The sequence below is a fragment of the Puma concolor genome, chromosome B3 (genome assembly GCF_028749965.1).
Source record: "Puma concolor isolate L17-30 chromosome B3, mPumCon1.1.hap2, whole genome shotgun sequence".
NCBI classification, from domain to species: Eukaryota; Metazoa; Chordata; class Mammalia; order Carnivora; family Felidae; genus Puma; species Puma concolor.
Genome location: NC_141672.1, coordinates 61,789,719 through 61,805,631, shown reverse-complemented (window position 1 = coordinate 61,805,631; position 15,913 = coordinate 61,789,719). Strand labels below are relative to the sequence as shown.

Here is a 15,913-nt window from a genome sequence, read left to right as displayed (position 1 = left end):
CTGTTTTTGTGCTAGTACCATACTGTTTTGATGATTACAGCTTTGTAACACAGCTTGAATTCCGGGATTGTGATGCTTCCAGCTTTGGTTTTCTTTTTCAGGATTGCTTTGGCTCTTCAGGGTCTTTCCTGATTCCATAAAAAATTTAGGATTGTTTGTTCTAAGTCTATCAAGAATGCTAGTGTTATTTTGATAGGGATTGCATTGAATATGTAGATTGCTTTGGATAATATCAACATTTTAACAATATTTGTTCTTCTAATCTATGAACATGGAACATTTTTCCATTTTTTTGTGCCTTCTTCAATTTATTTCATAAATTTTCTATAGTTTTCAGTGTTTAGATTTTTCACCTCTTTGGTTAGGTTTATTCCTAGGTATTTTATGGTTTTTTTGTGCAACTGCAAATGGGATCAATTCCTTGATTTCTGTTTCTGCTGCTTCATTATTGGTGTATAGAAATGTAACTGAATGCTGAGCATTGATTTTATATCCTGTGACTTTGGTGAATTCATGGATCAGTTCTAGCAGTTTTATGGTGGACTCTTTCTGGGTTTTCCATATAAAGTATCATGTCTGTGAAGAGTGAAAGTTTGATTTCCTCCATCCTGATTTGGATGCCTTTCATTTCTTTTTGTTGTCTGATTGCTGAGGCTAAGACTTCCAGTACTGTGTTGAATAACAGTGGTGAGAGTGGATATCTCTGTCGTGTTTCTGACCTTAGGGGGAAAGATCTCAGTTTTTATGCATTGAGGATGATATTAGCAGTGGGTCTTTTGTATATGGCTTTTATGATCTTGAGGTATGATCCTTCTGTCTCTAATTTCTTGATGGTTTTTATCAAGAAAGGATGCTGTATTTTGTCAAATACTTTCTCTGCATCTATTGAGAGGATCATGTGATTCTGGTCCTTTCTTTTATTAATGTGATGTGTCACATTGATTGATTTGCAGATATTGAACCAGCCCTGCATCCCAGGTATAAATCCCACTTGATCATGGTGAGTAATTTTTTTAATGTATTGTTGGATCTGGTTGGCTAATATTTTTTGAGAATTTTTGCATCCATATTCATCAGGGAAATTGGTTGGTAGTTGTTCTTTTTAGTGGGGTCTTTGTCTGGTTTTGTAATCAAGGTAATGCTGGCTTCATAGAATGAGTTTGGAAGTTTTCCTTTCATTTCTATTTTTTGGAACAGATTCAAAAGAATAGGTGGTAACTCTTTTTTAAATATTTGGTAAAAGTCCCCTGGAAAGCCATCCAGCCCTGGCCTCTTGTTTTTTGGGAGATTTTTGATTACTAATTCCAGTTATTTACTGGTTATGGGTCTGTTCAACTTTCCTATTTCTTCTTGTTTCAGTTTTGCTAGTTTATATGTTTCTAGGAATTTGTACATTTCTTCCAGATTGCCCAACTTACTGGCATATAGTTGCTCATAATATTTTCTTATTATGGTTTGCATTTTGGGGTGTTGGTTGAGATCTCCCCTCTTTCATTCTTGATTTTATTTATTTGGGTCCTTTATTTTTTCTTTTTAATCAAACTGGCTAGGGGTTTATCAATTTTGTTAATTCTTTCAAAGAACTAGCTCCTGATTTCATTGATCTAGTCTAATGTTGTTTGTTTTTTTTTTCCGACAGCATTGATTTCTCTTCTAATCTTTATTATTTCCTGTCTTCTGCTGGTTTTGGGTTTTATTTGCTGTTCTTTTTCCAACTCTTTAAAGTGTAAGATTAGATTGCATATCTGAAACCTGTCTTCCTTCTTTAGGAAGGCCTGCATTGCTATATACCTCCCTCTTATGACCGCCTTTGCTGCATCCCAGAGGTTTTAGGCTGTTATCATTTTCATTGGTTTCCATGTACTTTTTAATTTCTTCTTTAAATTATTGGCTAACCCATTCAGTCCTTACTAGGGTGTTCTTTAATCTCCAAGTATTTGTTGTCTTTTCAAATTTTTTCTTGTGGTTGATTTCAAGTTTCATAGCATTGTGGTCTGAGAATATGCACGGTATGATCTCGATCTTTTTGTATTTGTTGAGGGCTGATTTGTGTCCCAGTATGTGTTCTATTCTGGAGAGTGTTCCATGTGCACTCAAGAACAATGTGTATTATGTTGCTTTAGAATGTAATGTTCTGAATATATCTATTAAGTCCATTCGTTCAGTGTGTCATTGAAATCCATTGTTTCCTTATTGATTTTCTGCTTAAATGATATGTCCATTGCTGTGAGTGGGGTGTTGAAGGTCCTACTTTTATGATATTATTATCAATGAGTTTCTTTATATTTAATTTATATTGGGTTTTTCCACGTTGGCATAAATGTTTACAATTGTTAGATATTCTTGGTGGATAGACCCCTTAATTATGATAAATGCCCTTCTTCATCTCTTGTTACAGTATTTATTTTAAAATCCAGATTGTCTGATATAAGTGTGGCTACTCTGGCTTTCTTTTGGCAACCATTAGCATGATAGATGGTTCTCCATCCTCTTACCTTCAATCTGAAGGTGTCTTTAGGTCTAAAATGGGTCTCTTGTTAACAGCATATAGGTGGACCTTATTTTCTTATCCATTCAGTGTTTCGTCCATTGACATTTAGAGTGAGTACTGAAAGATATGAATTTACTGCCATTGTGTTGCCTGTAGAGTTGGAGTTTCTTCTAGTGGTGTTCTCTGGTCATTTCTGGTCTCTATTACTTTTGGTCTTTTTTTGTTTTATCTTTTCTACCCTCAGAGAGTCCCCCTTAAAATTTCTTGCAGGGCTGGCTTAGTGGTCACAAACTCCTTTAATTTTTGTTTGTCTGGGAAATTTTTTATCTCTCCTTCTATTTTGAATGACAGCCTTGCTGGATAAAGAATTCTTGGCTGCATATTTTTCTGATTCAGCACACTGAATATATCCTGCCACTCCTTTCTGGCCTCAAGTTTCTGTGGATAGGTCTGCTGCAAACCTGATCTGTCTTCCCTTGTTGGTTAGGGACTTTTTTTCCCTTGCTGCTTTCATGATTCTCTCCTTGCCTGAGTAGTTTGTGAATTTGACTATGATATACCTTACTGATGGTCGGTTTTTGTTGAATCTAATGGGGGTCCTCTGTGCTTCCTGGATTTTGATGTCTGTGTCTTTCCCCAGGTTAGGAAAGTTTTCCACTATGATGTGTTCACAATACTTCTACCCCTATTTCTCTCTCTTCCTCTTCTGGGACCCCTATGATTCTGATGTTGTTTCTTTCTAATGAGTCACTGATATCTCTAATTCTTAAATCATGCTCTTTTGCCTTAATCTCTCTCTTTTTTTCTGCTTCATTATTTTCTGTAAGTTTGTCCTCTATATTGCTGATTCTCTGTTCTGCCTCATCCATCCTTGCTGCCACAGAATCCACCTGTGATTGCAGCTCAGTTATAGCAGTTTTTATTTCATTCTGCCTAGTTTTTACTTCTTGCAGAATGGGATTCTAATCTATTTTCAACTCCAGCTAGTATTCTTATTATCATGATTCTAAATTCTGGTTCAGACATCTTGCTTGTATCTGTGTTGGTTAAGTCCCTGGCTGTTGTTTCTTTATGCTCTTTCTTTTGAGGTAAATTCCTTAGTTTCATCATTTTGAAGGGAGAAAAGGAATTAATGAGGTTGAAAAAATTAAAATTAAAATTTTAAAGTTAAACTTAAAATTTTTAAATTAAAGTTAAAATTAAATTAAAGTTTTCTGCTATGATTTGCTACCATAAACCTCCTCTTTTTTCTCTCTCTTCATCTTCTGGGATGCCTATGATTTGGATGTTATTCCTTTTTAATAAGTCACTAAGTTATTTAATTCTTGTATCATGCTCTTTTGCCTTAGTTTCCCTCTTTTTTCAGGATTATTCTCCATAATTTTGTCTTCTATTTCACAGATCCACTGCTCTGCTTCATCCATCCTTGCCACGTGGCATCCATTTGAGATTGTGGCTCAGTTATAGCATTTTTAATTTCATCTTCACTGAATTTCACCTGTTATTTCCGCAGAAAGAGATTCTATGCTTTTTTCAACCCAGCTAGTATTCTTATTATCATGATTCTAAATTCTAGGTCAGACATCTTGCTTATGTCTGTGTTGATAACGTCCCTGGCTGTCATTTCTTCCTGTTCTTCCTTTTGGGGTGAATTTCTTCGTTTTGTCATTCTGGAGGAAGAAAAAAATATAAATAAAACATTAAGTTGAAAATTGAAAAACAACACAAAAAAGTCAAATAAAGGAAGCTGGATCCTAGGTGTGTTTTGGTTTGGTTGTTGAAAGAAACTTGACAGAATAGAACAAAAAGGGAAAGAAAAGAAAAGAAGAAAAAAAGAAAATGTTTAACAATTAAAACAAATGTCTACCATAAAATAGAATAAAAGGAAATGAAGAAAGTAAAATAGAATAAAAAGTCTATAAAAAATGAAAATATGGTAAAGAGAATTAAAAAATAAAAAGAAAACAGAAAATAAAAATAAAATTTTCTCTTTGTATCCAAGAAAAAGAAAAGAAAAACAAAAATCAAAAAACAAATAGATGGACCAGTAAACAGAATGAAATCTGAAATTACATACAATTTCCCCTAGAAGTCAAAGTATGAAGCACTTTATAGTCTACACTAAGCAGGCAGAAAGATGTATGGTGGTGCTCTAGGCCCTGAGCTTGGTTGGTGCAATTGGATTGGGCTTGGTGTAATGGCTCCTTTCTCCACTGCATGGCGCTGCTTAGCTTACTGGGGTGTATCGTTGTGGTGCACGTGTGCATGTATGCACATGCATGGGAAAGGTGAAAAATCAGAATTTTCTTTGAATTGTATTCAATCTCTAGATTATTTTAGGGAGAATTGACACCTTTATGATACTGAATTTGTTTTGGGAATATTCTGACATTTTCTTAAAAATTAAACAAAAATTTATTTATATTGGAGGGAGAGTGAAAGATTGTGTGAAAGTGGGAAAGGGGCAGAGAGAGATGGAGACAGAATCTGAAGTAGGCTCCATGCTCTGAGCTGTCAGCACAGAGCCCAATGCGGGGCTCAAACTCATGAATCATGAGATCCTTTCCTTAGTCAAAGTCAGATGCTCAACTGACTGAGCCACCCAGGCACCCCTCTTATGTTTACTTTAACCTCCTCTCCTCCACTTATTGCTCTATAGAAATCTGGAATTACCTTTGATTGCCCTGTTCTATCCAATCAATAGTGATGTTCTCTTGATTCTTTCTAAATATCTCTCAGTTCTACTTCCTTTCTCCATTTCTATGGTCATTATCTTAATCCAGAACATATTTTTATTTTACTAGAATGATAGCAACACTGTTGCACTCTTCTAAGCTTTTATCCACATAACAGCTGCAGTAGTATTTTTAGAACATAAATATGCCTTACTTGGATACCCCTCTAGATCTTCCCCAGGAGTCTTTTCAGAGAAGTGAAGAAGAGACAGGTAGGACATCAGTTAGCTATGAGAGGAAGCAGGAGGAAGTGAAGATGTATTTACTTTAATTTAAATGGGATGGAAGATTTTGTGGACTCAAAGAGACAGTGAAGGGGCAGTGACCCAGAAGAGGAAGGAAATAACTTGTGTTCAGGCAGAGCAGAAGGAGTAGGGGTCAAGAACACAGCTTGAGGAATCTAATTCCTTCTGAATTAGAATTAGAAATTTCAGAAGGAATTTCTCCTTCTGAAAAGGAGAAGAATAGAAACCATTCAAAGTCAGGAGAGAAAAAAAATGGAAATGGAAGAAGATATAGATGTGTTGAAAAGTAAAAAGGAGGAAAATGGAGAAAGAAGGTGATATATTTTTTTCTATGGCAAGGTCAAGTGCTGAGAATAAGGATGGAAAGATGGATGTTGAAGTTATATGTGAATTAGATGCTAAGTGGAAGCACAAAGGACACTTAGCATATCCAAGCTAAATCTCGTTGTTTATTTAGTAATTTAATATGATTAAGAAAATGGTCTAAAGAGTCACAAATATTTATATTTCCATAAATATATGTGTTAGCTAATTATAAAAAAGTCATTTCTATCTGGAAAATTGAATTTTTTTCATTAGCAAATTTCAACTATTTTGACTAGTTTAAATGGGTGATTTATTTTAAAATTTATGTATTTATTCTGAGAGAGAGTGAGGGAGAGAGTGAGTGGGGGAGAGACAGAGAGAGAGAGAGAGAGAGAGAGAGAGAGAGAGAGAGAGAAAATCTGTCCTGACAGTGCAGAGCCTGATGTGGGGTTCAAACCCATGAAATATGAGATCATGACCTGAGCTGAAATCAAGAGTCAGACACTTATCTGACTGAGCCACTCAGGTGCCCCTAAGAGGGTGATTTTTGATGTTAGTTTATTTTCTGGTGCCAGTGGATTCCCATTAAGAGCACAGTAGGACAGGGGTGCCTGGGTGGCTCAGTCAGTTAAGTGGCTGACCTCGACTCAGGTCATGATCTCGCGGTCTGTGAGTTCGAGCCCCGCGTCGGGCTCTGTGCTGACAGCTCAGAGCCTGGAGCCTGTTTCAGATTCTGTGTTTCCCTCTCTCTGACCCTCCCCCATTCATGCTCTGTCTCTCTCTCTGTCTCAAAAATAATAAACGTTAAAAAAAATTATAAAGAGCACAGTAGGACAAAATAAAAAACCACATCAGATTTTATCATTGGAAATCTTTTACTATTTAATAGCTGTTCAGTATTTCTTTCAGGAAAATTACTGAAAAACTGGTCATAAACTAGTCTATAACTTTAAGCTGATTTTATACTACAAGAAAATAGCCTTAATAATTTAGAAATTATAGTATCAAAAGTGCATATCTATAAGTCTGCTTAAGTAGCAGATTTAGGAGAGACGCCTTGTTGGGATTCCCTGCCATCAGACTCCCTGCTTGGGTCCTCAGCTGGTGGTGCACTGACAAGGCCTGTGTCCTACTGTGGCCTACTGTGAAATGAGAGTAGGGCTGCATGCTTAGCATTCTTTTTAACGTTTAAGGCTGTCATGTTAAATAAATGTTAAAACATTCCCTTCCATGTTTTTTTTAACCATTCTAGGAAGCTATGAGAATGTTTAAAAAGGCGTTGGATATCTTTTCTCATTCTGATAAAGGACCAAATGCCATAGCAGCTTCAGCAGACTGTCTGTATAACTTGGGCCTTTGTTACATGGAGGAAGGCAACATACAAATGGTATTTTGTGTATTTAGGAGCATAGGTTTTTTGTGATTTTGGAAATTGATTTCTTGAATTCAGTTCTATTTCTGAAGGCTACCTATACAGCAATCGACTAGACCAAAGTTTCTTATAAAGGTTGGCTTAATACAATCAGTCTGCACCCTGCAATGCCTGCTATATCATTTTATTTACTCAGTACCTTTTATTTGATGTTGGTTTGCCAACAGTATTCCAAAGACTAATGTGCGTTTCCCACCAAAACAATAAATCTAACTGTAAGAAATTGTTATAGCAGAATATTTTCATCACATTAACATGAATTTACTCATTAAATTGTAAACATTTTAAATTGAGTGCTTCTGAGTAATACTATAGAATAAATAGAACATGAGTAGGATACTAATTTCTTTTATTGACAACTGAACAATTCATATCAGATTGAAACTGGTTATTAAGATGGTCAGATTCATTGAAAGCCAGTTGACTCAGTTATTATGTATTGATCCAATATTCGGCTAATTTATATAATTCTCCATTTTAAAATTTTCAATGATGTGATAAATAAGCAATACAATTGATATATTTACAGTGGTTAATGTTGGATATTCCATAACTGAATCTCCCTATACACAGGCATAGACACAGATGCGCGCGCGCGCGCGCGCACACACACACACACACACACACACACACACACACACACACACACCATTCCAGTCTTTGTATTTAGGGGTGGACAGTGTTTGAAACTTGAATCTCCATAAACTTGAAGAAGAGTTGCACTTGATGAGTTGTTCCATTAAGAAATTCCAATAAATATAAAATTAATTATAAATACTTTCTATGTTTTTAGTCCTTTTGGACAACCAGAGCAAACCAACATTTGCTTTACAACATTGGGGAAATTTTTAGAGTTCCATTGTTCAGAAATGTCATTACTATGTATCTGCTATGGTTCTTGGGCCCTCATAGAAAATAAATGTACTGGTTGTGATTTCTTTGAAGAAACACATTATGAAGAATAACAATTAAAATTACACCTCCAAAAGTATTGGTATCTAACAACATGGATTATATAGATATCAGTTTGGGAGTAAAGGAACCTATAAATTATAGTAATAAACCTGACTTGTTTATATTACTTTTGTTTTCTCCACGAATTTCACTGGAAAATGTATTTAAAATGACCAAAAATAAGTGAAAGCTTTTAAACAATTGTTATACACTGTAATTTATTAACATTTTAAGTTAATCTATTCTACTCCCTAAATGATTTTCTTTTTAACAATATACTCTCCTAGGCTTTTGATTGTTTTACAAAAGCTGTGAAAGCAAATCCTGATTTTGCAGAAGGCTTTTATCAACGTGGTCTTTGTAAAGTAAAACTTAACAAGGATAGCTCGGTCCTGGATTTTAATCGTGCAATTACCCTCAATCCAAAACATTACCAGGTATTTAAATGAACAATTTCAGTGATTTGGAGAGTGTGTTAAATTTGCTAAAACTATTCAAGCCTTTATACGTTGTTGTTATTAGTTAGCAAGAATCAGTTACTTATACCTACTTCTTAGCCAACTCTGTTTTGATAATCCATATATCTGTATTTCCCTTTGAACTAAAGATGTTATTTCCAACAGTGATATGTTATATGTAAAGGTGCTTTCTGAATTGTGATGTTTATAAGTATTGTTAATATTTTACTATACCTATTAATAATTATAATTTTATATACTGTTATTAATTTCATTTACTTCTTATTTTGCTATCACATTTATTCTTGCCTTTTAAGAGGCTGGAGAGATGACACAAGATTGCATCTTGATTTTAAAAGCCTATGAAATTTGAATATGGACTAAATATTAGATGATTTTAAGGAAATACTATTAATTTTGTTAGATATATAATGATAGGGTGCTTATGTAAGAGAATGTTTACATAGTGGAAAACTCGGGGTGAAGTATTATGTCTACAACTTATTTTTAAATAATTCAGAAAAAAATAGATACAACAAATATTGCAAAATAATAATTATTGAATCAAGATGGTAGTCATATGGATGTTCATTATACTATTTTTTCTATTATTTTATATATTTGAAACATTTTCTAATAAAAGAGAGTGGGAAAAAAGACTATATTTTATATAATCTTTGGGTGGCATGGATTTGGTCAAACTATTACATATTTGGGGGGAATTGATGCTTTTACTAAAACTTCCATTCTTGCTTTCCTCTGCTCTTTCTCTGAAAAGGCGTATCTAAGCCGAGTAGCCTTCTATGGTTTAAAAGGAAGATACTCCAAAGCAATCTTGAATTGTAATGAGGCCATCAAAATTTATCCTCAGAGTGTGCGTGCCTATATCTACAGAGGAGTTCTGAAATACTACAACAAGGTAGGGCGGTTTCCTGCCTTGTTAACTGAGATTTTAGAGTGCTCTGATGCCAAGTTATGACTTGCTTCCTTTTTTTCTCTGTGAGAGGAGAATTGCCAAGGTATAAAGGACAGAACTGCATAAGACACTTTATACTTTTTTCACAAAATAGTGATATTTATTTTTGACATTTGAATTTTGAATAGCACTTATTATTTATCTGATTAAGAAAATAGTGTATATTTATTATAGAATTTGGAAAGTACACAGGGGAATAAAGGGAAAGATTAAAATCACCTACTATCCCCACCATCGAATGAAAATTCCAGAGGGCATTTTGGTGTATTTACATTTAGTCTTTTTTCCCCTGGGGGGAAAATATATATATATATATATATATATATATATATATATATATATATATATATAAAATCCAAAATTGGGATTATGCTACCTATAAATTTGTTGTGCCTTCCTTGTCACAATACTTGAGGGTACCATTTTTAACAACTGAATAATATTCTACCATATTTTATTCTTAATCACTTTATTGTTGGACATTTGGATTGTTTTAAATATTTTACTATTTTACTATATTACTATCTTCATACTGTTACACTGAAAACAAAGTCATTGCTTGAGTTTATGATTGATTCTTAAGTGGAAATTACTGGATCAAAGGGTGTGAGCAGTACCATTGATATCTGATACTTCATGGAATACATTGTTTCTCCCTACTTTTCTTTTCTGACCTTTCTTTGTAACTATTTCATATGAAATACTTTGCAAATAATGCCTGAAAGCAAAGGTAAGACCTTGTATTACATGTTAATTCCATGAAAATTACTATCTATAGAAATGAGTGATCTAAGGTATCAGGAAAGCATCAAAGAGGAAGTGAAGGAGAACATGGGTAGGCAAAATGGCGATTATGTGATCTAACAGTAAGAGTGACAGAAGCAAGCTCTGATGAATATTTGCTGGATGAATATGGCTTATTTCTCTTTTACTAATAAGAAGTATAATTTTCTTTTTGCTTTATAGCAATATTGGCAAAAAAATAATCATCTAAGTTAAAGTTGTTTGTATATTGAATTTTATTTGAAGGTAGGAGAAACATTATTATAATAATTCCTATCAAAAGATCTTCTTAATTAACTCTATGAAAAATTAGGTTACTTGTCTTAATTTCAAATGATATGCAGGTGGTTGAGTGAGTGTTCAAAAAGTTCTGATAGAATCAAGAACTTATTTTACAATTAAATTTCATTCCATTATGATTAACCCTTGTTATCTAATTATTTTTTTCTTTGTAGACTTATAAGCTAGCAATTACAGATTTAACTACAGCTATCAACATGGACAAAAACAGTTACATAGCATTTTATAACAGAGCCTTATGTTATACCAAGATAAGTGAGCTTCGAATGGTAAGATGACCATTTTAGTAAACAACATGTTAACGCATTTGTAAACACATTTAAAGTATGTGTAAAACATGTTTTTCTTATTTCTGTTATAATTTTGAAAAATAATTCCTATGGAAATACACACACACACACACACACACACACACACACTTACGCACTTGAGAAACCAAAGAACCATTTCAAGGAATATTTAGTGTTTTTGTTGGTCCTCACCAAATATTTTTATACCAATCTCTGCAATGTCAAATGAAAATGACTTTTACAATGCTTATATAAGCATTTAAAGGCATTTATAAATTAAAATATATTGCATAATTCTCACTTGAGTAAATGTTTCTACTGATACACTGCTTGCAGAATTTTTAAGCAGTGATCACTAGCAATATTGTTGCTTTAAAATCTCAACATTAGCCAGAACAGTTTGTCAGGGTGTTTTTTGTTTTTTGGTTTGTTTTTTGTTTTTTTTTTGTACACTGTTCACACCACGGGCACAGCAGGGAGTTTTGAATGATGGTTTCCAAGACTGGGACCAGTGACCAGTATTGCCTGTGTATTTATTATGAAGCTGTAACTAAAGGCTACAGTAACCATTTTTCTCAATTTGTCATGATCCACCTTCCACCAGTGCAAGGCCTCTTTTATATTTTCTAATCTTCCCCATCTCTTTCCTACTCTTGTAGGTTTGGTCCTTTTCCAGTGGAGATTCCTCACTGGCCAGCTGGTCTCAGTCTGTTAGTGTTCTGTCCCATCCTCTTGCTTCCCTTTCTCTGTTGCCTGCTTGTCTTCCTTTTTTTCTCTCTACTTCCATAGCCAGTGAAACATTCCTTTAAAAAACTACATCACATTCCTGCTGTTCTGTGTGGGTACACTCCTCCAATCTCCTTGAAATTTGGACAGTTAAATCTGTTTAAAGCATTTGGAGATTTAGAAATTTATTTGCTATGGAAGGGAAAAAGTTGAGAACCATTTTTTCTACCTAAGGACTGTAGAATTCCTGGTAACCAGTCTGTCAGGTTTCCTCCAGAAATGTTGACAAATGAATAACTAATTTTTAACAAAGGAGTTGTTAAGATTCTAAGAGCTAATTAAAGGATCATTTATCAGAGAAACCTGCATAGCAGGTGTCTTTGACAACTCCCTCCCCACCCCCATTCCTGCCTTTTCTGGGTAATTCTGAAGCCACAAACAATGGACTGGGTAGGGGCAGGGAACTCCCATTTTTGTTATCTCTGATATATAACAAAGTCAGTGTTCTATGAATGGGAAAAATGTAAAACTACCTACAGACCTAACTAGAATAATAACATATTGGTTATGTTAGAGCTGCTCTGTACCCAACACATTTCATCCCATTGAGTCATTTTACAGAGGAGGAAATGAAAGTAGGGAGAAGTTAGAAACACAACCAAGTCCCAGAGAGAGTAGAGACCTGCATTGGTATTCACAGGTTTGTTTGCTTCTGGTCAACAGTCTTTAGGTGGCTTTGTAAAACCATCTGACATCGAGCATGTGGACCGGATGTCATTTAACAGTGTCACCTCCTCTCTTTTTGTCTACCTCCCTGTTTCTCAGGGAGAAACAGTGATTCCTGCCATCACTAGACTGAGGAAACCCAAGTATCTTTCTGTAGAAAATGTACTTAGGCTTTCTTCCAAGATATACTTTCATAAAAACTAACAAAAGGTGAATTCTGCTTTCTACCACCGTGTATTAATATAAATAACAGTTACCACTTACTTAGGGCTTATTGGGTGACAAACACAGGGCTAAATCCTTTACCAACATAAAGTCAAATATTTTTAAGTGGACTTTTACAACAACAATATGATAAATTACCTCCCAGTTTTGCAGACGAAGAAACTGAGGCTTAGTGTTAAACAATTTTCCCAAGACTGAAAAGCTAAGTAAAAATAGCAGAGGCATGATCCAAATCCTGCTCATTGACCTTCATGAAATCTCATTTCCCAGCTTCTGTTTCCTCTTGTGTCACATATTCAGTTGCTTAGTGGATCTCTAAGGCATCTTACAGATTTTACATTCTGTTATTCTGTGAAAGGAAAATTGCTAACATTCTAGTTTTGTTTTTGTTTTATAAGTATTACGAATTATTTTTGCAGCCCTGGCATAGGCCCATTGATAATTATGTCACAATGAACATATAGGACCTTTAATTGGACAGTTCTTTTAGACACTTGAGTGCCTAGTAATGAAACACTAGAGAAGGACCAATGAGCAAATAGCAAAATAATATTATTTGCATTTTCAGTTAGTATGTGCTACAAGTGTGTAAGTTTTGGCCCTTTTCTGATGAAACCATATGGCTTTTTTGGACAAAATATTCAGCAGGAAAATGAGTTAAAAGATTTAGTTCCAACCCAAATTTGCCATATTCCTGGTACCTGGCATAGAGTAGATGACCAGTAAAAACATACTTAGTCAGTGAATAATATAATTTAAAAAGATTAAAGTAATGGAGAAAGGTCCTATGAGTTGATCATTCTTAGTTTAGAATAATGTCTTACAGAACACAAATATGCTTATCAAAGTGCTTATCAAAAGAGTGCTTATTTGTTGTGTATTAAAATCTATTTACATTGATTCATGATTTATTCAACAAAAATTTATCTGATTTCTATTATGTACAGGCACTGAACTAGTTACTGGCTTTACAATGGTGAGCAAAATAGATAAGCTCTACCTCCATAAAACTTAGGTTTCAGTGAGGAAAACAATAAAACACTAAAAATAAATTAAATTTTAAAAGGTAGCAAGTGCTCTGCTTTCATGTCAACAGTCATTTGGTGAAACTACTGAGGTGAGGGAGGGTGTTGCATGCCCCCCCACCAAACCATACACAATAAAAATGCTTAGAAGCGTTTCACAGATAACATGTGAAAAGCGAGCAGAGTGTGGACCATTTATTAAAGCATAGCAGTATCTATAACACTTAGTTAAGGGGACCCTTTAAATCTAAAGGACTATTTTTGGCCATAAATGTACGTCATATTAAAGAACTGATGTGAGGTCCTAGTTTGGGCATAAACACATTTGTTCATAGCCAGTGTAGTGAGACTCTAGAGTTGAATCCAGGTTGTAAGTGGTTATTTTATTTTTAGGCATTAACAGATTATGGCATTGTGCTGCTTCTTGATGCTGGAGAAACTGTGATGTTAAACACCTTCATTAACCGTGGACTCATCTATGTAGAGTTAGAGCAGTATACTTTCGCATTGGAGGTAAACCTTGTTTCCTTGCAAAAATGAACCTACTTGATATTGCATGTTCTGTTCTGAAAACTAGTGAACAAGTTTCTTTTGGTATCAAATGGCAATATTAATGAGCAATAACAACTTTAGCAAGAATTGTATTGAAGTACTTTGAATGAATAAGAGAATCTTTGCCAAGAAATCGTGTATGTTTACTTTGATTACAGGGAAACATCTAATATGTAAAAAAAAAATGTTTCTGATTTGATGAAGTATCAAAACACTCACCTCCCCCCAGGGAATATTTTGGCTACACACAAAACTCAATTATTTGGCAAATAGAATGATTTACGTATTGATTTATTTTGCTGCTCAGTGATAATTCTTTCTCATTCACAATTTTCCTCATTCCCCATTGACAATATATCAAAATAAATCTGTTTGTTTTGTTTAGGGCAGAAAATAAGTGCTCAAAATAGGCTACTGGGAATAGACTTTTTAGTGGAAACAGGCACTCAGAATTGCAATGGAAGATAGCATCTGTAGTGTATCAGAAGAAAAACAGGTGGTTTAAAATGTATTTTAATAATTAATTATTGGGGCACCAGGGTGGCTCAGTTGGTTAAGCCTCCGACTTCGGCTCAGGTCATGATCTCGCGGTTCATGAGTTCCAGCCCTGCGTCGAGCTCTGTGCTGACAGCTCAGAGCTTGCTTCGGGTTCTCTGTCTCCCTCCCTCTCTGCCCCTCCCCTGCTTGTGCTCTGTCTCGCTCTCTGTCTCTCTCTATCTCTCCCTCTCAAAAATAAACATTAAAAAATTAAAAAAATAATTATTAGTTATAATTAAACAAAATTCACTATTATCATTTTTATCTTATTTGTATTTTCTGTTTTAAATTAATTTTGGAATTGATATGAGGCAAAAATTAAATAGCAATTTGAGGGTTGTTGTAGTTAAATAGTGGCAGTTTTGCTTTTGTGTGTCTGAAGAACCACAACAGAATAATATGGAGTGGAGTGGTTCCTAATTTTTTCACCTCCAGACATGGCTTATATCATTTTCCTATGCCTGGGAGCCATCTTTTGAGATTCTGCCCCCCTCCCCCCCAGAATTACTTATTGTTAAGGAAGTGCCTGAGAAACCTTATTCTAGGCAATTTATAGTGTGATGAAATGCAATTTCAAGATTTGAACTCCTTCAGGTTTTGGTTTTGAGATACACCATTCAGAATTCTCTCAGGTAGGTAGAGCTCCATCACTTCTTTGGAGTAGGCAAGTAAGCTCTGGAACTCTGGGCACCAGTGTTGGGGTGGAGCAAGTGAGGACAGTAGGGGTTGGGAGCAAAATACCTCAGCCGCTGGAGAATTTAATATAGGACCTGTGTTATCTAACAACTACATATTTATTTAGTACTTAATAAAATCTTTCAACTAAGAAGTACTGGGGCAAGATTTGAGCTCCGATCTTTCTTGATTCCAAATCCTATGTTCTCTCTGAAAAAGCAGGGTACTGGCATTGGCATTGAAGCCTTGGGAATCAGGAAGACCAGAGTTCCAGTTCTTGAGGACCTCATGGTCTCAGGGGAATCATTCTGGACCCTTCTCTTTCTTTACCCCACATCTAACTCATGAGCAAGTCCAATCAGCTCTACTGTCGAAGCATATTTTGAATTCATCACTTCTCATTTTTGCCACTGCTGTCCTCCTAATTCAGGCCTTTGCCATCTCTTCCCTGGACTCCTGTAGTAGCTTCTTAATTGC

The 15,913-nt window shown here is 34.9% G+C and overlaps 1 protein-coding gene across 2 annotated transcripts in view; it reads left to right on the top strand.

Annotated features, from left to right (window-relative positions):
• Positions 1 to 15,913, top strand: part of TTC6 (tetratricopeptide repeat domain 6) — a 204,452-nt gene that overhangs the window by 164,085 nt on the left and 24,454 nt on the right. Inside the window, exons 22-26 of one of the 2 annotated variants that reach the window (XM_086709887.1) lie at positions 7,030 to 7,164; positions 8,451 to 8,600; positions 9,400 to 9,540; positions 10,836 to 10,949; positions 14,066 to 14,185. In XM_086709887.1, the coding sequence (XP_086566013.1) occupies positions 7,030 to 7,164; positions 8,451 to 8,600; positions 9,400 to 9,540; positions 10,836 to 10,949; positions 14,066 to 14,185 (660 nt within the window). The remainder of the gene's footprint in view (positions 1 to 7,029; positions 7,165 to 8,450; positions 8,601 to 9,399; positions 9,541 to 10,835; positions 10,950 to 14,065; positions 14,186 to 15,913) is intronic. The other variant, XM_086709888.1, reaches the window with a different exon arrangement.